This window comes from Dromiciops gliroides, chromosome 5 (assembly GCF_019393635.1).
Source record: "Dromiciops gliroides isolate mDroGli1 chromosome 5, mDroGli1.pri, whole genome shotgun sequence".
NCBI lineage: Eukaryota > Metazoa > Chordata > Mammalia > Microbiotheria > Microbiotheriidae > Dromiciops > Dromiciops gliroides.
This window is the reverse complement of record NC_057865.1, coordinates 246992836-247016370: the sequence shown is the minus strand read 5'-3', so window position 1 is coordinate 247016370 and position 23535 is coordinate 246992836. Positions and strand designations below refer to the sequence as shown.

The window sequence follows — 23535 nt, the reverse complement described above, 5'->3', positions numbered from 1 at the left end:
TATGACTAGGTGGAATTTATACCAGGAATTTAGGGTTGTGTTAGTAATAGGAAAACTATTAGCATAATTAACCATATCAATAACAAAAATAGCAGAAATCTTATCATAATTTCAATAGATACAGAAACTTTTTACAAAATACAATACCCTTTTCTATCAAAAACAATAGTGAACATAGTAATAAATGGAGCTTTTCTATTCTTTTTTTTCATTTAATAGGTTTATTTATAAAGACATCTATTATGGTAAATAGCTTGCTTACTCCATTCTTCTGAACTGCTTTTACGGGTGGTTCTTGTTCTTTAAATCTGATTCCTGTATAGGAGAATTTTATTTCTTTAGCATCTGATGTCTTAATATATAGAAAGGTGCAGCAAATCCAGATCCAAAGTACACAGTTACCACTGCCAGCAACCGCCGTTTGTTTTCTATTGAAAAGGGCAGGTTCTTCCCTGGCCCCTCCTCATAGTGACTCCTGTGAACCAAGGAGGTGGAGAACCTGTGCAAGCTCTGCCCAAACATGGCGCTGCCGAGGGCTACGCAACCACCACAGAGGAGGCCGTGACAGAAGAGGAAGAGACAGCTGCCGAGTCGTTTTCTCCCTACTGACCTTGCTCCTTCCTGGTACAGCGGCAGCTCAAGGAGAATGGAGCTTTTCTTAGAATGATTAGTATCTATCTACAACAATCAGTAAACATTATTTGTAATGATGATAGGCTAGAAGTCTTCCCAATAATATCGGGGTGAAACAAGGAACCTCATTACCACTATTGTTCGATATTATACTAGATATTAGCTATAGCAATAAGAGAAAAAAATAAATTGAAGGAATAAAAATATGTAATAAGGAAATAAAACTCTTATTCTTTACAGATGATTTGATGTTATAATCAGAGGATCAATAAAAAAAAACTAGTTGAAATAATTAACAAACTTTAGCAAAGTTGCAGGATATAAAATAAACCCACATAAATCATCAGCATTTTTACATATGACCAACAAAGCCCAGCAGCAAGTGATAGAAAGAGAAATTCCATTTGAAATAATTGTAGACAATATAAAATCCTTGGATGTCTAACCGACAAGACAAAATCAGAAACACATTTACATATGCTCATGAACCTATGAACACAATTACAAAACACTTTTCATACAAATCAAGTCAGATCTAAAAAATTGTGAAAATGTCAATTAATCATGGGTAGGCCAAACCAATATAATGAAGATGAAAATTTTACCTAAATCAATTTACTTATCAGTACCATACCAGTCAAACTACCAAACTACCAAAACAAAATTCATCTGAAAGAACAAAAGGTCAAGAATATCTACGGAATTATTAGGGAAAATGCAAGAGATGGTGGCCTAGCTGTACCAGATCTAAAACTATATTATAAAGCAGTAATCATCAAAACATCTGATACTGGCTAACAAATAATGTGGTGGATCAGTGGAATAGATTAGGTACCCAAGACAGTAGTAAATGACCATAGTAATTCAATGTTTGGATTCTTGTTTGTAATGCATTCTGCTTACCACTTCCATTTATTTGAGTTAGCTCTTCCCATTCATATTCATAGGTATAGTCATTATGTATTCTCCATCCTATTTTTTTAATCCTTCTCTCTCTGTTTTTATACTGTACATCCTCAAAAGTCTGTTTTACTTCTGACCAAAGACTCCTTTAATCTGCCCATTTTTTAAATTACTCCCCCACCATCTCTGCCTATTGGATAAGATAGCTTTTTATAACCAACAGAATGTGTGTAATTGTGTGTGTGCATATGTGGCGAGTAAAACTATATGTGGTGGTCATATATTAGAAACCCCAGCTAATTTTCCCCAAACTTGTGACAGAAATAAGGTGACCACATATAGTTTTACACACTGCACATACATATGTATATGCATATATGTATATATGTGTGCACACAAACAATAGAGAGATGTGTGTGTGCATATATATATACATATATACATATATTTATATATATACATACATATTCCCTTTTTGAACTACTTTTGATGACAGTGAAGTTTAAGCATTGTTTGCCAACACTCCATTTTCCCTTTCACTATAAAAGTTTTTTTTCCCCCATACCTCCTATATGTGAGATAATTTGCCCAATTATAACTCTCCCTTCCCCTTTCTCCAAGTGCATCCCTCTTTATACTTCCTCTATATTTTCTCTATATTTATCCCTAAACTTCTTTCTCTCTCTTTTTGGATTAAATTATTTCTTTCTGGCTGCTTGCAATATTTTCTTTTTGAACTAGGACCTCTGTAATTAGGCCATATTCCTAAGAATTTTCATTTTGGGTTCTCCTTTAGGGGGTTATTAGCAGATTCTTTCAAGTTCTATTTTATTCTCTGAATCAAAGAAATCAGGGCAATTTTCCTTGATAATTTCTTGAAATATGCTGTCTAGATTATTTTTTGATCATGGCTTTCATGTAGTCCAAAAGTTCTTAAATTTATCTGTCCTGGACCTGTTTTCCATATCAGTTATTTTTTCTGATTGAGATATCTCACATTTTCTTCTATTCTTAAAAAATCCTTTTGACATTGTCTTATTTTTTCTTGATGTCTCATGGAGTCTTTAGTTTCCATTTATCCAATTCTAATTTTTAAGGAATTATTTTCCTCAGTGAATTTTTTTTTAACTTTCTTTGCCATTTAGTCTATTCTGCTTTTTAAGGAATTATTTTCTTCACTGAATATTTGTGATTCTTTTACCATTAGGCCAATTCATTTTTTTCAAGTGTTATTTAGTCTAGTGATATTTTTAAATTCTTTTGCCAAGCTCTTAGTTTTCTTTTCATATTTTTTATCCTTCTTATTTCTTTTTCCATGATGTCTTCTACCAATCTTATCTGTTTTACTCTTCTAAGAATTATTGATGACCTTTGGTCCAAATAGCTTTATTCTTTGAGGCTTTGATTTGAGCTGTTTTCACATTATCATATTCTAACTTTATTTCTTGGTCTTCCCTAATGTTATAGTAGCTTTTTATTGTCAAGGGTTTTGGTTTTTGTTTGTTTGTTTGTTTGTTTGTTTACTCATTTTCACAGACTATTTCTTTACTTCAATTTTATGTTAAAGTTGTGCTCTACGAACCTGGGTTTGGGGAGGCACTGTACTTAACTTCATGCTTTTTTTTTTTTTCTTCTTGTTGGTGCTTTCAGAACTAGTTCTGGGATGGGGGGTTGCAATTTTTTGGTGTTTCCAAGTTGGTGCTATCCTAGGATACGTGTGGTCACTGCTCTCCTGTCTGCACTCTGGTTTTTACCTAGGAACCCCTATTTCCCTATAGCTGAAATTACTAGTATTCCTCTTGGCCTTGGAAGTGTGACTATAGCCCCTGCTCCCTTGTGACTGACCACAAGTACCCTTTTTGGCCCTGAAACTGCAAATCAGAGTTGCTGAAGGATAATAGTGTTGCCACAGTGCCAGCAAAGGGTAACCTACAATCTCTTTCTGCCTCTTGTCTCTGGGCTGAAAGTTCCTACAGCAGCAGCTGATGCTGCTGTAGCAGCTAATTCTGAAGTCTACCACTGGTATTTCTGTTGAGTTCAGGTCCTGAGCCCACCCTAGTGTTACAGACCTATTCTGCAGACCTCCAAATTTATCTCAAGCTTATTTTTTTTCTTTTGATGTTTTGTTGGCTCTGCCACTCCAAAATTCGTTTTGACTTGCTATTTTAAAGTATTTTGATGCAGAATGTTTAGAGTGTTCATCTGGGTCGCAGGCTGTACTCTGCCATCTTGGTATTTCCCTATCATTTCTACTCATATACTGGTTCACTTGGCTTGATTGTGATTAAGAAGCATTTCTTGCTTCCTTTTCCTCTCCTTTAAAATAAGGGGGTTGGACAAAATGGCTTCTGATGGCTTTTCCATCTCTAAAGCTTCAATCCTATCACACAAAATAATGTGGAGGGATTTGGTTTGGTTCTTAAGAAAACATGAAGTCCCAGAAAAAAAAAAATAGATTGAACTGATCTAGATTCTCATCCTTCTGACTTTTTTCTTCATTTGTAAAATAAGATTATTGGATGAGGTAACTGTAGCAACTTATAGGTTAAAGGCTTACGACATTGCTTAGGGATTTTGTAGGATATTCTGGTGGACTCGCTAGTTCCTGAGGCCCCATCCAGGACTAAGATTCTATAATTATATAGTATTTAACAATTCATTAAATATTTTCCTCATCATCGTTATGCTTCATAGGCAGTGCACAAGCCTTATTCTCACCAGGGACAATCCCAAATATTGATTAGCAACAGTGGGATGACTCAGAACTCAAGCTGTGTTTTCTTATTCATTTAATAAATCATGGGAAAAAAAACCCTTTAAATATGAGATTCTTGTTTTGGATTCTGAGACTGATGTTTTAGCCTTTGGCTATATATATATTTATATACATACATACATACATACATATGTATGTATGTATATATATATCTCACAGGTGTGTGTGTGTGTATTTTTAATTGATCTATGTCTATATAGACAAATATCATATGGATCCTGATTCTGACAAAATGGCCTCTTTAGAAGCAGAAGGATAATCACCCACTATAAAAATGATGAAATATTGGAGTATGGTAAATTGTCATTTAGTTGATCACCCTGAATTCTCATCCTGATCTTACTTCTCTGGCTTTTCTGACCCTAGATCATCCTGACATTTTGTACTCATTCCAACCCCCTTTTCCCATCTGCTCATTCTTGTGTGCTTACTTGACCCAATCTCCCTGGTTTGGTCTTCCACTGACCCTGTTGGCATCATGACAACTACCTCTCTTCAACTCTCTGGTTTGGACTATAGCCTCTTATTTGGATCATCTCTTTGCTTTTCTCTGCTCCTGACTTTGGTACATAGTATGGGGGTATACAAGGAACAGTTGTTCTTTATTGCCTGGTCTGGTTATTAACCCCTCCTTCCTCAATTCTGTCTATTAATTAGTGTTGTTACATGACTGGTTAACATGAAGTCAATGGGAAATGACAAAATCTCTTTAAACTTTATATATATATATGTGTGTGTGTGTGTGTATTTATATATTATACATATATACAAATATATTTATTAGATGATTAAAAGAAATATTCATTTAAATATATGTATGATATATAAATATATATGTAGATGTGCAAATATAAACAAAAATAAATATGTAGATATTAAATATTCATTAGCAACATGCATTGTGAAGATATGTGTATAAGCAAATTATATATATGCATATATATTAAGTATTCAGTAGCAATATTCAATTTAAGTATTGTTGTTGCTGTTCAGTCATTTGGTTGTTTGACTCTTCATTACCCCATGGACCATAGCATTCCAATATTGTCCATGAGATTCTTTTGGCAAAGATACTGGAGTCGTTTACCAGAGGTTAATGACTTCCCCAGGGTCATATAGCTAGGAAGTACCTGAGACTAGATTCAGACTCAGTTCTTGACTTCATGTAGCTAATACATGGGTGTACATATATAGGTATGTGTTTCCTTTGTTTATGTAAAAAACAGGTGAGAAGAAAGTCCCCACAGTTCTAAACCATTTTTCCTCAAGTTTCTTACAGACCACAAAGGAGTCAGACTCTCTGAAGAACATCCATTATTTGGATCCTCTGTTGCCAATCATCTTTACTTCAGCTTTAATCATAGGAGATTAATCAGAAATTCTTCTTGTGATATTCTAGCAAAGTGTTGGTCTCTCAGCCAGGAGACAGAACACATGTCCAGCACCAAGGAGAAGCCCCAATCCATAAAATTAATTTTCTAAGAGAGGTGTTGACCTGCCTTGGTAAAGAGAATTTCTTTACTACTGAAATCATAGGTCCAATGTATATGATTACATCAGAATGAAAAGATAAAGATTTTTTTTGTTCACTTAGAGATAACTAAATTATTTATACTAACACTATGAAATTATGGTCCATGAGATTATTTTCTTTTGATATTTTTTCTTTATGAATAAGACATTTAATAACAATGATGATGATGATGAACGTTTATACAGCACCTACAATGTGCCAGGCATTATGCCAAGTACTCTACAAATATTATCTCATTTATTCCTTATAACATTCCTCAAAGGTAGGTATTGTTATTATCGTTATTTTTCAGTCAAGGAAACTGAAGCAAACAATGACGTGTCTAGGGTCACACAGCTAAGCTAGAAGTGTCTGAGGCTGGATAAGAACTCAGATCTTCTTGACTTCAGGTCTAGTGCTATATCTATTGTAACAACTTTTGCAGTAACATTCTTTTTTTCAAGGAAAGCCTATTAAAGCCTAACTCAAGTATTCAGATTTACTTTGAGTAAAAACTTTGTATAATTGAAACTAGTGTGTGTATGTATTTTGTGTGTGTGTGTGTGTGTGTATCCTACATCTTCATAATGCTAAAATTATAAGATTATTTTTTAAAACCCAGCTTATTCAGCAAAAAAAAAAAAATTAGTCAAACTTGTCAACAGATAATGACAATCTGAGGTGTAAAGGTGTTTGAATACATAAACATATGTTTAAGCCAAACAAAAATACATAATTAGTTGATATTCTCACTCTCTTGAACAAAATCAAAATCACACTCCAAAAACCACTCGGCTTAACTGGCACTCAGACAACAATTACCCTCAAGCAATTGGCATCCTGATGAATCCCAGAGTTCAGACTGGAAGATTTTGATATATGAGGTAAAGCTCTAAGTTCAAAAGTTGTCTTTCTGAGGGATTTCCATACTCTTTAATTTTCTATTTAAAAAATATGGGGAAATTAGATCTCATTTTTATTACTAAATACTTTAATAAGTACTTTAAAGTTTTCCCATTATTTTTTTACAGATTTAAAAAATCCAATTCAAGAACTTATGATTTCCTAAACTTTTAAAATTTTCTGCTTTCAAAGTCCATAAAAGACATGCGTTCTTAAATACATACATGTGTTTTATATATGTCTACAGGTGTATATATTCCTAAATGTACACATATACATATATGTGTTTATGTATATTTATATGTGTATACATGCACGTATATATCAGGAGCAGCTAGGTGCCAAAGTGGATAGAGAACTGGACCTGGAGTTAGGAGAATGTGACTTCAAATCCAGCCTCAGACACTTCATACTTATTAGCTGTGTGATCCTGGGCAAGTCACTTAACCCCAATTGTTTCATAAATGCAGGGCCATCTCCAGTCCTCCTGATGTATATCTTGACACTAGACCCAAATGGCTCTGGAGGAGAGAATGAGGCTGGTGACTTTGCACAGCCCTCCCTTATTTAAATCCAATTGACTGCAAGTCATGACATTACCTCCCAATGTAATGGTTGTCTTTGAGAACAAAGGAGAAAACAACAATCTATATGTCTGTCTGTCCATCCATCCATTCATCTATTGATCCATCTCTATCTATCTATCTATCTATCTATCTATCTATCTATCTATCTATCTATCTATCTATCTATCTATCTATCTATCTATCCCTGTGTGTTCTTCTTCCAGGTTTATAATACTTCTCCTATCTGATCTTATCTTAAGACTGCTGATTTGTCTATTTTCTTCTCAATGATAATACACAATGAAAAATCTCCCTCACCTTTGGACATTAAAACTGTATTCCCATGGGGGCAGCAAGGAGGCACAGTGGATACAGCACTGGCCCTGAATTCAGGGGGACCTGGGTTCAAATCCAACCTCAGGCACTTGACACTTACTAGCTGTGTGACCCTGGTCAAGTCACTTAACCCTCATTGCCCTGAAAAAAAAAATAAAAGGATTCCTAATGTCCTGATAATACATAGTAACACTTGAGTCCAAGCCAACACATTAAACATAGACATTGTTAAATGATGTTATATTCATTGATTACTGCTTATTAAAACATTCTTGTGAAAAAAAACTCTCAATACGAATTTAAGGAGATATAAGAATTGATTGATGTTAAAATTTGTTTTTACATGTATTTTGGAAAATAAAATTCTATTCTAAGAGTGAAAAAAAAAAACCAATAAAAAAAATTGCAAAAAAAAACCAATTACAATATATATAAGAATTACATGCACATAAATGCAATAAAGAATATTTTTAATTAAAAAAAAAGATATAAGAATAAGGTAACTTAAGGCACAAATTCTCTCCCTTTCTACCACAAATAATAAAGGAAAGTAGCACAAAATGCAGCAAAAATAATAATGACCAGAAGAGAAGTATTGAAAGAAATTTACTAAATAGTCTTTTTTATAGAAAAAATAACAGAATTCCATCTCATTGGCCTGTTGCTCCTAGTTCTCCCATATCTCTAATTAAGCATTTCCCCCACTCTTTCACCAAATAAGCCTATGCAGTATGTTGGCCTTGGTCAGTTCCATGTCTTTCATTATGCTACAATTTTGTGTATCATCTTTTGGAGTTAAGATATTGACAAGAGAATAAGAGTAGTAAAGTCAAAAGGTGACAGCAAGAGGATACGATTTAATTGCAATATAGTTTCCTTCATTAAATGATATTTCCAAAATTAGTTTTAATAGAAACAAATGGAGGACAGGACAAGACCCACAAAAGAAATAACAGATAAGTCACACAGAAAAGGAAACTCAAACTGAATACCTCAATAATGAGGATAATGGTAGGGGCTAAATTAGAACAAATCAGGTTATTGCTCATAAGTTAGGAAACAAAATTCAAAATTTACTGGAAATGATGAGAAATAATGAAAATTTCTTTTAAAAATTAAAAAAAGCTATAGCAAAAGACAATTGCTTTAAAAAAGTGGTTAGAGGAAGGGAAGAGAGGAAATAATTTGTACTGATTTAACCACGAGAGGGGAAAAGGTTAAAAGAAAAGCAAAGATAGGTAATTAAATAAAAGAAAAAAATTAAGAATTTAAGTGAAACAAAAAATTTGGGGATGGGTCAAGTTGAGGAGTAAGACAGAGCTTGTAGTAATAGACCACCATAAAAGTAGTTTAAGCAAAACTTATCCCAGTGAATTAATTTTAAATAAGGGGATTTAAAAAAATAAAGAAAAGAAAACAGAAGAGAAGAGGGAGCCCAAGTGGAAAGTCTAAATTTTCTCACTGAAGTAAGGAATAAGATTCTCAGTTTAGTGAAGAGTACAATGTATGGGAAGCTTATTGAGAAAAGAAAAAAGGTTTTAAATAGATTTCTGGGGAGCAAGAGGCCAAATCAACTTTAGAGGAACAAAAAGATTGCATTCCTGTAGTCAAGGGGGTCCACTTGAAATTAGAGGATATGATATTCTAATAAATCTCATCAACACAATTGTGTGATTTCCTCTCTATCCATTGAGCAGCACATGAGTAGTAGTGGAAGAGGCAGATGTATGAGTGGCAATAAAACAAAGCAATAAGGAATTTTATAACACAGAACAGCATAACATTGAATTAGTAAGCTTTAGTGCTGGGATTATAAAGCAAAGAGAATAAAACCAAAGTTGGGGTAATGGTGTAATAGAAGAACTGAGGGATTTGAAGTCTCCATGAAGGTGAAGAATAGGTTTGGAAGGGGGTGAGGTATATGATGAAATGGAACAATAGGATCAGACAGAAGAATGACAGAAATTTTATGTTCTCCTGAACTCTTTGAGAGATGAGGGAGAGTGACCTGGAAGCCAGTGTATAATAGCTACCATGATTTGCACTCAATACCCACTCAATAGTGGGTAACTTTTATTAAGCAAACTACAATGGTAAGAGGTGAATTGGGTAGAGTCACTGGGGAGTAAAGAGTATTTTGAAACTCCCTACAGAATAACTGTTTTAAGGGATTGTGAGAGAAAGTATAGTAAATGTTAGAAAATATATCCAGAGATGAAGTGATACATTTGGAAATGGAGAGGGATACCGAGTGAAGCCAAGAGAAAAGATGTTGCAACCATTCTATGAGACAAATAAAAAATTAAATTTCAAAATACTATTGGAGATATACAGGGAAGCTATAGTGTGTTTAAATGAACTATAAACACTGAACCAATACCAATATTAAACTTACATTCTGTTGTTGAGTTGTTTCAGTAGTGTCCAACTCTTCATGACCCTATTTGGAGCTTTCTTGGTTTGCCTTTTCCTTCTCTAGCTCATTTTATATGTGAGGAACTAAGGCAAATAGGGTTAAATGACTTGCTCCAGGATCACACAGTTAATAAATATCAGAGACCAAATTTGAACTAAGGATGATTTTTCCTGACTCCAGGCCCAGCCCTCTAACCATGGCACCAACTAGAGGCCCAAACAGATATTCATTAAATGATAACATTTTCTGTTTCTAAAAGTACATAATTGAGAAATCCAATCATTTTAATGTAGCACACCAGGAGAGTATTGTGCAAGTAAGTTCCTATGTATCTAATCTTTTGGTTCTTAAATTAAATATTACTTTACTAGCTAATTTATTTACATAAAACTTTTGAATGATTTCCTGAAAATTGTGTTAAATTGACCATATGTTCTATCATTATAGTCGATAAGAAATATCATTCTTGAAAAGTTTGTGAACACATACATATATGAATATGTGTACAAACTTACACATAAATAAATAAATATAAATACTTTTATAGAGAGGCAGCCAACATGAAGAACCAACTGTCAGGGCACTGTATTTGGTACATGCTGCTCATATGAACCTTTGTGAATCCTCTAACAAATTTCTAAGATTGCAAATTACATAACAGTTACACATTAAGAGAGTAAGTTTCTCTTAATGAGTTCCCAACAGTGGTGGAATTCAAAGTCCAGACCAAAAAAAAATGAATGTACATATATAATGGTAAAATGAAATAGTTTTTGAAGTTATAACCATAGCTCTGGCAACTATCAAAACATCAGAACTATTTTAAGCAAGGTACTTTTGGACAGACCATTTTAGTTAGCATCTGTTGATTTTTACAAAGGGGATGTGTCCCAACAAAGTGATACTTCTACAAAAATTGGAGACCTAGACTAACTAAGGTCAGTCTGATAGTTCAGGTTTGTGAGTGTAACAAAATGAGATATTAAAAAATCATCTGGGGGCAGCTAGGTGGCACAATGGATAAGGCACTGGCCCTGGATTCAGGAGTACCTGAGTTCAGATCTGGCCTCAGACACTTAACACTTACTAGCTGTGTGACCATGGGCAAGTCACTTAACCCCAATTGCCTCATCAAAAAAAAAAAATCATCTGACAGTTAAAGAATAGAGTTTTACTTAATCCATAACATGGAAAGATTATAAAATATGAGCACAACATTGTTTAAGATAGATAAGGCCTTTGTCATTTCCATACTCATTTCCATGATCAATAAGGGAGCAATGGATCAGCCATACAAGAAGTTTAAAGGGTCCTAACTTCCTTATGAGTTGGCCTCTTTTATGTCGTTAGGTAGCCAGGAAGCTGTATCAATGACTTGAGTCTTAAACCACTGGAAAAATAAAGTTTCAGGGATAGTTGCCCTTTAGAAAAATAGCTTAGCTTTATGTGACAGAAAATTCTGTTGACTATGGCTTCTCTCACAATAAGAATATAATAATTCTTAGTGACAATCACATGATATAAAGATATCAAATTTTAACATATTGGTGAGAACATTCTGAAATTTGAAATAATCCTACATGGAAGGAAGTAAAAGATATCTTAAATATACAAATATAAGATTTTTTTGAGAATTACAGTCAGGACTAAAAATAAAAATCAAAACAAATAGAAAAAAAAAACTAGTCTATACCTAAAGAAAAAAAAAGGAAATGAAATTGTAAGAAATTTTTAAAAATCCTTTAAATGATAGCTTTTGAGATAATTTTGTAGAGGAAATTTGAGAGTAGTGACAGATTTTTGAGATTCCTAGTTTGTCAATGCGAGGAACATGGGGACATGTTTTGGCTTGAATAAAGGGAGCCTTAGTAAATGGGAGTGAAATTAATAGTGATTCCACAACAACAACAGCAGTTCATTTTCATAAAGCACTTTTTACTTATGAATATTTGAGGCCAACAATTTTTGAACACACTTACAAGTTGTGCATGAACCATATCCAGAATGGGAATCTGAAGCCATGTTCCTCCCTAGCAAATGGCTGGCTAGTATCCTAGAAATGCTCCACCTCTTCAGCTGTACACTCATGGAGACTGACTACCAACATGGACAATGAAAATGGAATTATTCAGGGTAATAGGAAAAAGATTTGGAATTGACCAACAATTATACTGGCTAGCTGTCCAAATAGGCTCGAAATTCATGTATGAGGCCTAGAATTTAACAAAATCTCTGTTTAACTGGCACTTATTATTAGTATTTTTGCAAATGTTTATTTCTAGAAACAATGAAATCATGTTTTGTTGTTGTTTTTAACAGAATCATATAAGATTCTTCTAGTAAGTGTAAACATGTGAATTAATTTTTTATATAACTAGCATTTATATAGTTTTATTATTTGAAGATCAGTTCATAAATATTTCATTTGATCTTTACAACAACCATTTGATGGAGGTACTATTATTATCTACATTCTACTGATGAGGAAATAGAAGCTTAAAGATGTAAAGGAACTTGTTGAAGTCATTTGGCTGATAATTATCTGAGGTAGGAGTCAAACTCAGTTCTTCCTGACTTTAAAGTCAAGATTATCCATCCCACCACCTATCATGCATATGCACTTTAAAGGCTAAGTCAATAAAAATATACTTTACAATTGGTAAGTATATTAAAACAGATTGATTTCCCCCTTCTTTTTCTAAACAATTTCTCAAGGTAAATAGAAGATTGTTAGATGCTATGTTAACTACTCATTGCTAGTGTAAGATTTTCCCTACCCCTTAGACATAAGTGATTTAGCGGTAGTACTAAGGAGTTTATGGACTACAAACTGATATCCTTTAGTAGCTTAAGAAAATGATAATTAAGGTGGCAGCTAGGTGGTACAGTGGATAAAGCACCAGCCCTGGATTCAGAAGGTCCTGAGTTCAAATCCAGCATCAGACACTTGACACTTACTAGCTGTGTGACCTTGGGCAATCCTCATTGCCTCGCAAAAAAAAAAAAATTATATATATATATATATATATATATATATATATATATATATATATATAATTAAGATAGATTTTGTAAGGAGGTAATGCAAATGCTAAATTGTCTACTCTACAAGCTTAAGCAAAGACTCAACTATTTGACTTCCAATTGTGATTAGTTATAGCCACCAATCAGCTTAAAATTCAGATGCCTAAAATATTAATTTCTGAGCTATAAGGGACCAATCAGAGCTGGTGAGAAGTTGGAAAGTCAAACTTAACCAATATGGTGGAAATTCTTGTTAGCAGAGAAACAGCTCAGAGAAATATAGACCAGAGAGGGTTGTATCCAAGTTGGAAAAGATGCAATCCAGTAGAAGGCTTCTTATGTTATGATCCTGTTACTTAGTAACAGGGCTATTTTAAATAGGATATATAGAATGGCAAGTGACAGTGCTAGTATCTTACTGTTGGTTTGTTTCTTCCTATTCCATATTTATAGTATTTGTACCCCTTGGATAACATTAAATTGTGGAAGGAGTCATTGTGTATAAATATCTGTGGATCCTGATCCTCAGGGTCTTTAGGTCCTAGACCTGAGACTGGCTTTATTGTGAAACAGGATCCCTCTCTCAATAAATCTATTTTCTTTTGGCTTGGAGACTTTGTGTTTTTCTTCACCTAACATTGCAACTTAGAAAATTTCACAACACTAGGATATGATAATTTTAAATATTTTCATTCAGGCAGATTTCTTACATCTCTATTTTTACATATGCTAGGATGCCACACCTTATTCTTATTGGTGGATGTAATCATGAACCAAGTGTTCATGTGAACGGAGAGTGATTAAAGCCAGAAAATAAGCCAGTGATAGCTGTCCAGTATTCACTGGCCCTAGCGTACAATGGACATCTTGATTGTCATAGTAACTTGATGATAAAGAACAAGTGAGGGCATGAAGTTTGAATATTGAAATAAATACTGGGAGGCCAAATAGGAAAATATCTTTCTCATCATATATGTGGTGCAGGCAAGGATTACTTTCCTATGTCCCTACCTAGTGAGTTCTGGGGTTAAAAAAAAAAGTGAAAATAAATTCTTTCTGATCAAGACAGACATACAGGGATATTATCCATCTATGACAGAGGAGGTGGAGGTAAGGATGAGATATAGGGAGAGAATGACCAAAAAGGGGGAATAGCTGTACAAGCTTTAGTAAGAAGCTTCTAGAGGACTGAGTCTTGTGAAATCAAGTCTATTGGGAAGAAATGTAGAACATTTTACATTCAGATCTGACAGGAGTGTCCTTACTCAAAAGACAAAACCTGTCTGACAGAATAGTCAAGAAGGAAGGGAAAGGAGCTAAGAAATAATCAGGGTTGGAACTCTCCAATGTGTTCATAAAACTATTTTTTAACTAATAAGACTACTATAATTTGTACATTTCCCTCTTTGAAATCTCTTCAACACAAATTTATAACATGAAATAATGGGCTAGGTTCCGGGGACATTCTTGATAAAGTGAAATAATTAAATTGAAAAGAGGAGTGACCAGTATTTAAAATACTCATTCAAAAAAAGGAATGGTTTTTACCTTCAAGAAGCTTACATTCTACTGCAATATAACATGCACATGGATAAAGACAAAGTATTATCATTTAGGTTTTTTTATACTATTTCCCCTCATATGTGTAATAGTAAAATATTCAAAATCACTTGTTTTCTCTGGGCCTCATACTAAAAATGAAGAGCCTGGATGAGATGATGTCTAAGCTCTAAAATTCTACAACTCTACTGTGATAATGAAATATGGATAGACCTTGACCAATAGACAAGTCCCCATTATTCTTAGTAATATTAGGATGTTTTGAAGAGAGGGCATGGAATGCTTTATTGGCACTTCCCCATCTGATGTGCCTTTTTATTGTTCTAGGGATGGGTTATTAAACCTATGAATTTGTTATGAATTATATGTAGATCTTATCATTTTTACTTCATACATTCAGTAACAAATAGGCAATGGAGATGTCCTTTTGAATCATGAAGTCATTTTCATGATCTGTTTCACTGCTCAATTGGAATTCAGAAACAATACAGATGGCTGCTCTGAATTCCATGCAGGTATGACCAGACAAAACCAGACACAAAAATAAAAACTCTAGCTCTCTTTGTTCATGATGGGTCATGTCAATTTTTCTTGGGGGCTGAACCTGGGACCTCATTTTGTAAATTAACAATGGAGATAAGTTACAGTGGATGAAAAAGATTAAGTGATCATTCCATGACTGAGTTTACTGTCCACATGTATAGGTACTGTGCATACACATGGTTGCTGAATCAAGGTATTATTGAAATTCCTCTCATCCTCCCAAGAGGTAGTGAAAGGGGCACTGAATGTCTGAGTAATCCATAACATATTGAAGTTTACAAGGTCTGTTTCCAAATCTAAATCTCTACTGCTTTAATTTCTACTTGTCTGTAAAGTTTTAGTATGCATAATTATTTGTACAGTATTGATGTATATTACACATATATAACATGTGTTATATGTGGATATTATATATACATGTATGTAAGCACATATATAAATCTATGCATATATAGAAATGTAGGTTTATGTCTCTATATCTTTATGTATATATACATATACACATATATACACAAACATACACACAGATATCCACATACATATAGATAATGATCTATGTAAATACAGACATATGCATATGTATAAAGTAAATGCATATACTTATTTATACATGTATGTATGTACATATATGTCTATGTATACTAAATGAGTGTGTTTACATATATTATTAATGGGGACTCTGAACTTTAAGGAAGGTCAAAGAATAAACTTTTCCATCTCTTTTATTTATTTAAGTTGGAAAGTGAGCAGTTAAAGGATGAGAAGGTAGAGATTACTGAAATTACATCATCTTTTCTCTCAAATCTATTCCTCTTCTTCACTTCTATATCTCCTTCACTACCCAAATCTTATTCTATAACCAAATGTTCATTCCAGTTTCCTAGGTCCTCATTATCCTTGACTAATTTCAGTTGAAATTGATTTCTTCAAAGTTGCCTGTGCTGTTTTCACTGACAAATCTTATAGGTTATTCTTTTTAAAAAAAAAATATTTTAGCTTTTTTATTTAAAGTTTTGCATTCAAGTCTCCCTCCTTCACTCCCCCACCCCCCATGGTAAGCAATCAGATAAAGGTTATATATATGCAATTATGCAAAATATTTCCATATTAGTAATTTTGTACAGGAAGACTCAAATAAAAGAAATAAAATGAAATTTAAAAAATGAAAAATAGCATGCTTCAATCTGTATTCAATCAATATCACTTCCTTCTCTAGAGGTGGATAGTATACTTCATTAATAATTTTTTGGGATTGTCTTTGACCATTGTATTGGTAAGAATAGCTAAATTATTCACAGTTCTTCATCAAACAATATTGCTGTTACTATGTACAATATTCTCTTGTTTCTGTCTACTTCACTATACATGAGTTCTTGTAACTCTTTCCAGTACTTTCTGAAACAATCCTGCTTGTCATTCCTTATAGCACAATACTATTCCATAACAATCATATACCACAGCTTGATCCGCCATTCCCTAATTGATAGGCATCCCTTTGATTTCTAATTCTTAGTCACCATAAAAATCACTGTTATAAATATCTTTTTTGTATGGCTTTGGGATACAGATCTAGCAGTGGTATTGCTCAATCAAAGGATCTGTACATTTTCATCACCCTTTGGGCATAGTTCTAAATTGCTTTCCAAGATGGTTGGATCAGTTCACAATTCCACCAATAGTACATTAGTGTCCTAATTTTCCACATCCAGTCCAACATCTACATTTTTCTAGCTGTGAGGTGTTAGGTCAGGATTATTTTAATTTTTGTTTATTTATAACTATAGAGTTATTTAGAGCATTTTTTCATGTGGTTATAGATAGCTTTAATTTCTTCATCTAAAAAATACCTGTTCATATCCTTTGACCATTTATCAATTGTGGAATGACTTTTTAAAAATAAATTTGACTCAATTATATATTTGAAAAATAAGTCCTTCATTAGAGATATCTGTTGCAATTCCCCCTTCCAATTTTCTGCTTTGCTTATAATTTTGGTTGCATTTGGGTTTTTGTGTGTGTGTGTGTGTATGTGTAAAGCTTTTTATTTTTATATAATCAAAATTATCTCTTTTATATTTTTAATGCTCTCTCTATATGTTTCAGTCCTTAATTCTTCTCCATCCATAACTCTTATAGATTGACTAATCCATGACATCTTAATTTGCTTATGGTATCATCCTTTATGTGTAAAGCATGTGCTTATTTTGACCTTATCTTGGTACATGGTTTGAGGTATATATCTATACCTAGTTTCATCACGCTGTTTTCTAGTTTTCCTAGAAGTTTTTGTGAAATAATGAATAGTTGTTCCAAAAGCTTAGATCTTTGGGTTTATCATATACTAGATTATCATGGTCCTTGACTATAAAGTATTATCCATTACTATTTCTTACCCAGATTCTTTTGATAATTACAGCTTTATAATGCAGTTCAAAATCTCATGCTGTTAGATCATCTTCTGTCACATTGTTTGCAATTAATTCCATTGCTATTCTAGAGCTTTACTTCTTCAGATGAATTTTGTTACTATTTTTTCTAGGTTTATAAAATAATTTTTGACAATTTGATTTGTATGGCACTGAATAAATAGATTAATTTAGGTAGAATTGTCATTTTATTATATTGGTTTAGCCTACCCATGAGCAATTATTTTTTCTAATTGTTTAGATCTGAATTTATTTATGTAAAAAAATTTTACTGTTGTATTCATATAGTTCCTGGGTTTGTCTTAGCAGGTAGACTTCTAAGACTACAGTTATTTTAATTGGAATTTACCTTTCCATTTCTTGCTGCTGGCCTTTGTTAGTAATATATTGTATGGTTTAAATTCCGTATGAGGAGAGTGAATTGGGTGGGTCATCATAATATGGGGGTTCAGAAAATAATGGGAGACCTCTAGGATCAGAGTTTCCTCTCTTCCAAACTGCCTTTTCTTTAGTTATTTCTCTCAGACTGATAAGAAAGGAGATTAACAGCCTCTCTTCCACAAACAAATCAGAGTTTATTCATGTGAACAAAAGTTACAACACAAATTCACCACCACCTGGAATCTGTAATTCTAAGGAGAATCAGCTGTGCAGTGTCTCCTGATTTGGTCTGAAGGTCACCCACCACCAGTTCCTCTCTCTCCTCTCCCTTTTCCTTCTTCCTCTCAGAGTTCTGTCTTCCCCTTCCTGCCTCTTCCACAGAAAGGGAGGTTCTTAGCCATGCTGAGTCTCCAGTTTGTTCAACATACCCCCTGGGCTGTCCCCATTATAATTCGGTCAGACCCATGTGGGCATGGGGGAACTCCTAGGTGGGGATTATAAATAAATGTTCTCTGTGTTATTCAGTCCCACCTAATATGCATGATAAATCTGATCAGAGTTCCTTTTGTTTGTTCTATAATCTCTTCAAGTACACACCCATCTTCTCTTAGGCTTTTCAAGATTACATCTTTTCAGTCTCACCACAATGAGGGAAAGATGGGGTCATGGAAACCCCAAATCTCAATTGATTCTTTACAGTATAGAAATGCTGATAATTTATGTTGGTTTATTTTGTATCCTGCAACTCTGCTAAAGTTGTTAATAATTTCAAATAGTTTTTAGTTGATTTTCTGATTTGCTAATTAAATAAAACATCATATTATCTGAAAAGAATGATATTTTTGTTTCCTCTTTGACTATTCTAATTCCTTTAAATTCTTTTTTCTTCTCATTGATTTAGCTAACATTTCTACTACAATATCCTTTCTTCATCCCTGATTGCATTGGGAAGTTTTCTGGATTATCCCCAGCAAGAATGCTTGCTGATGGTTTTAGACAAGTATTATTTACATTTGTAAGGTAAGCTCAATTTATTCCTATGTCCTCTAATATTTTTTAATAAGAATATGTGCTGTATTTTGTCAAAGGCCTTTTCTGCATCTATTGTGATAAACATGATTTATTTTGTTGTTTTTTATTTGAGATGATACATTATGCTAATGATTTTCCTAATATTAAACCAGCCACACATTCTTGGTATAAACTCCACCTGGTCATAGTGTATTTTTCCTGTGATATATTGCTGTAAACACTTTGCTAGTATTCTATTTAAAATGTTTGAATTAATATTCATTAGATAAATTTGTGTATAATTTTCTTTCTCTGTTTTGGCTCTTCCTAGTTTAGGTATCAGCATCATATTTGTGTTGTAAAAGGAATTTGGTAGCACTCCTTATTGACCTATTTTTCCAAGTAGTTTACATAGTGTTAGGATTAATTTTTCTTTAAATGTAATGTATCCGGCCCCGGGAATTTTTTCTTAGGAATTTAATTGATGGCTTGTTCAACTTCTTTTTCTAAGATTGTGTTATTTAAGTATTTTATTTCTCCTATTAATCTATGTAGCTTATATTTTTGTAAATATTCATCCATTTCATTTAGATACTCAAATTTATCGTCATACAGTTGTGCAAAATAGCTCTTTAGAATTGCCTTAATTTCCTCTTCATTGGTGGTGAATTCACTCTTTTCATTTTTGATATTAGTATTTTGGTTTTCTTCCTTTTTAATCAAATTAACTAATTTTTTTCTATTTTCTTGTGTGTTTTTTTTTTTCATGAAATCAGTTCTGATAGGTAATTCTGAAACTTTACCCTTAACTTTTTTTTTTCATTTGATTCTTCCAGCTACCTCCTTCAGGAAAATTATTCTTTCATTCATTATGTCATTTACTTTTTGTTTCTTCAACTTGTTTAATTCTTATTTTTCTCTTTTAATGGATAATCATCTACATTTTGTCAACCTCCCTTTATAGTGGATATGTCCTAAGTCAATTTCCTAGGCCTAATTCTTTTTTCTTTTCTTTTCTTTTTTTTTTTTAGTGAGGCAATTGGGGTCAAGTGACTTGCCCAGGGTCAAACAGCCAGTAAGTGTCAAGTGTCTGAGGCCGGATTCTAACTCAGGTACTCCTGACTCCAGGGCCGGTGCTCTATCCACTGTGCCATCTAGCTGCCCCACCTAATTCTTTCTTCATACTTTCTCATTGGATAATTTCATTAGCTTCCATAGGTTAATTAAGATCTCTATCTAGACTAGTATATTTATCTCTCATCTCTTTCATGAATTATTCTGCATCAACTGCCAATTGGGCACTTTGAACTTGATGTCTTAAAGACATCTTTTTTTTTTTTTTTTTTTAGTGAGGCAATTGGGGTTAAGTGACTTGCCCAGGGTCACACAGCTAGTAAGTGTTAAGTGTCTGAGACCGGATTTGAACTCAGGTACTCCTGACTCCAGGGCCAGTGCTCTATCCACTGCGCCACCTAGCTGCCCCTTAAAGACATCTTAAACTCACTATGTTCAAAATATAATTCATTACTTCCACCATCCTTTTAAAATTTTCTATTTTTTCCCCCAGAGGCACAACCATTTTTGTAGTCATTCACGTTTGCAGCATTAGAATTATCTCTGATTTTTCAGCTTCCTTCATACTCCACTCCTTTGACTGCTCACACATCTAATATATTGTCAAATTGTGCCACTTCTCTAAAATATGACTCTCACTTCCATCCCCTTCTCTTTTTTTGTGGGGCAATGATGGTTAAGTAACTTTCTTAGGGTCATACAGCTAGTATGTGTCAAGTGTCTGAAGTCAGATTTGAATTCAGGTCCTCCTGAATCCAGTGCCAGTGGTTTATCCACTGTGCCACCTAGCTGCCCCCTCCCTATCCCCTCCTTTTCAATCAACAATACCACCTCCCAATTCAAGCCATCATTGTTTCTTACTTGGGTGTTCCTAATAGTAATCAATTAGACTTTCTAACTCTAGTTTTTCACATATTCTTTCTATTGTCCACAAGCCAGCAAAGTGATTTCCCTTACATATAAATATGATCATACTCTATAAACTCAAGTGGTTCCCTATTCATTTGAGATTGAACTATCATTTCACCTTTATCATAGCCTTTAAAAAATCAACTTTGGATTTATTTTATAATGTGCATAATTATTAGTAGAGTAGTAGCTACATATAATACATATTTCATAAAAATACATTTGAGAGGTACATTTTAAAATTTATTTTTATTTTTGTCAGTTTATTTACTAAATGGAGCTTGAGATAAAAAAAATAAGTGGACAAATTTGGACTTTGTAATTACTTTACCACCATATTTGAACGTTTTTTTCTCTACTCAAACTGCTACTACTGAAGTTCAAGAACTCATTACCTCTCACCTAGAAAAAATTAATAGACTTCTAAATTATCCATCTGTCTCTAATCTCTCCTTTTAACAAATCATTCTTCAAACAGCTGCCAAATTAATTTTCCTAAAGTGCAGATCTGTTTCTGTTATGCCTCAGTCATGGATTCTTATTTATTCTATTTTTCATAAAACCAAATGGAAGCTTCCAAGTTTGGCATGAATTCTGTGTTTCAAATATGGTCATGATACTTATGCAAAGAAAAAAATAGAAGGGAAATTGTATTTCAATATTCTTAATGACTATTAATGAAAAAAAGAAAATATAAAGACAATAGTAATATGTCATAAAGATCATAGTACTGTGATTGGGTTGGATTTATAACAGGGAATAAGGATTGGTTCCAATTAGGAAAACATATAAAGACAATTGACTTTATCAATAAAAAATAATGATTATGTGATATCAATAGGTGTATATAAAAGCTTTTCACAAAATACAAGGACTATTTTTGCACTTCTCTTTTTAATATATAAGGAAGCACAGGAATGAATATATGCTTCTCCATTATGAAAAGTAGTTATCTATCTAAAAGTTAACAAAATCTCTAACAAGGATAAACTAGAGTCCTTTCTAATAAAATAAGATATAAATCAAGGGTTTTTTAAAATCACAATTACTATTTGATATATTACTAGAAATGCTAGTTATAATGTTAAGACAAAAAAAATGATGGGATAAAGAGAACAAGGAAACAAAATTTATTTTATTTAGGTAGCATGATGATTTTTAAAAGCACTTTAGAGACCAAACCAAAAGTAACTTAAATAATTAACAATTTCAGAAAATTTGTGAGGCATAAGATAAATTTATATAAGCAGGAACTTTTCTTTTTTATTACCAAAAAAATTCAGAAATAATAGTCTAAAAGAGAAATTCCATTTAAAACAATGCTAGAACATATTAAATACTTTGTCGTTTGCCTGTCAAGACATAGTTGAAACTATATGAATATTACCATAAAATGTTGCTTAGATAAATAATTTTATCTAGTATTTATGTAGTGCTTTGAGATTTTAAATGTACTTATATATATTACCTCACTTTATCCTCACAACACCCCTTCAACAAAATGCTTAAAAATATTCCAAAGAATGGAAGAAATGCTAATTTTTCATAGTTATACTCAGTCAATATAGTAAAATGGCTATATTCTGATAATTAATTAACTTACAAGTAACTGTCTCCATTGAATGGTGGAATGGTTTAAGGGATATCATAAGTAATTATTGTGTTTTCTATATCTGTTTAAGTAATCCCTTTATAAGGGCCTATAATTCTTTACATGTCCTATATTTGTTTTTGTGTGTAATATAGTCTGTCTTTTACTCAATTTGGATTTGTTACCTTGAGTGCTTTTAGGGGAGCTATTATGGGATCTAGCCTAGTTACCCATGTTCTGTAAATTTGAATATTACTATGTATGTTACACATAAACTATATTCATATATCCCTCAGGGTCAACTAAGGACAGCAGCAAATGAGCCAAAGGAGAAATAAATATTTTTTTGCTATTACACACAATTAGATCTGTCTTGTTTGTGCCCCAAGTTTTAGGCGGCAGCCCTGGGCCAAATGTTTCACCAGGAGTTTAATTTAAAAATAAACACAATAATATGTAATGAGTGTAGCACGGAAGCACAAAGAAAATGTTGTCAGTTTCATCAATACTAATTCTGGAAAAGTTACCTGAAGGAGGTTATTTCTGAGTTAGGCTTTAAGGAATGGGTAGGAATTTAAGAGATTCAAGATTCAATGCAATTCAATTCAATAGGCCTAGGAGAATTATATATATATAATGCAAATTATATATATATATATATATATATATATATATATATATATATATATATATATATATATATATATATATATATATATATATATATATATATAAAATGCAAATAAAGTCATAGATAAAGGGAACTAAGTTTTGAGTGACTGGGTTCTGGGGTATGTGAAATAAAGTAGTGTGATGTTTAAAATCGATATTGTGTGATCGCCTTAAATTAGAAGCTTCAGCACCAGTCTTTGGGCATTAAACATTTATTAAAGCATACAGATATTCACAAGGAGTTCAGAAAGTTAAGAAAAAAGAAGTCTTACCTAGCCTAGAGTTCCAGCCTGGTTGG

At 32.9% G+C, this 23535-nt stretch overlaps 1 protein-coding gene across 1 annotated transcript; it reads right to left on the bottom strand.

Annotated features, from left to right (window-relative positions):
• Positions 1 to 330: 330 nt before the first annotated feature.
• On the bottom strand, positions 331 to 522 carry LOC122730143 (cytochrome c oxidase subunit 7C, mitochondrial-like). Its single transcript, XM_043969389.1, has one exon. The coding sequence runs from the start codon at positions 520 to 522 to the stop codon at positions 331 to 333; it is 192 nt and encodes a 63-aa protein (XP_043825324.1).
• Between the last annotated feature and the right edge of the window lie 23013 nt (positions 523 to 23535).

Bases quoted from the DNA above. Each gene is read 5' to 3' on its own strand.
- LOC122730143 (XM_043969389.1), bottom strand. From the start codon at position 522: ATGTTTGGGCAGAGCTTGCACAGGTTCTCCACCTCCTTGGTTCACAGG.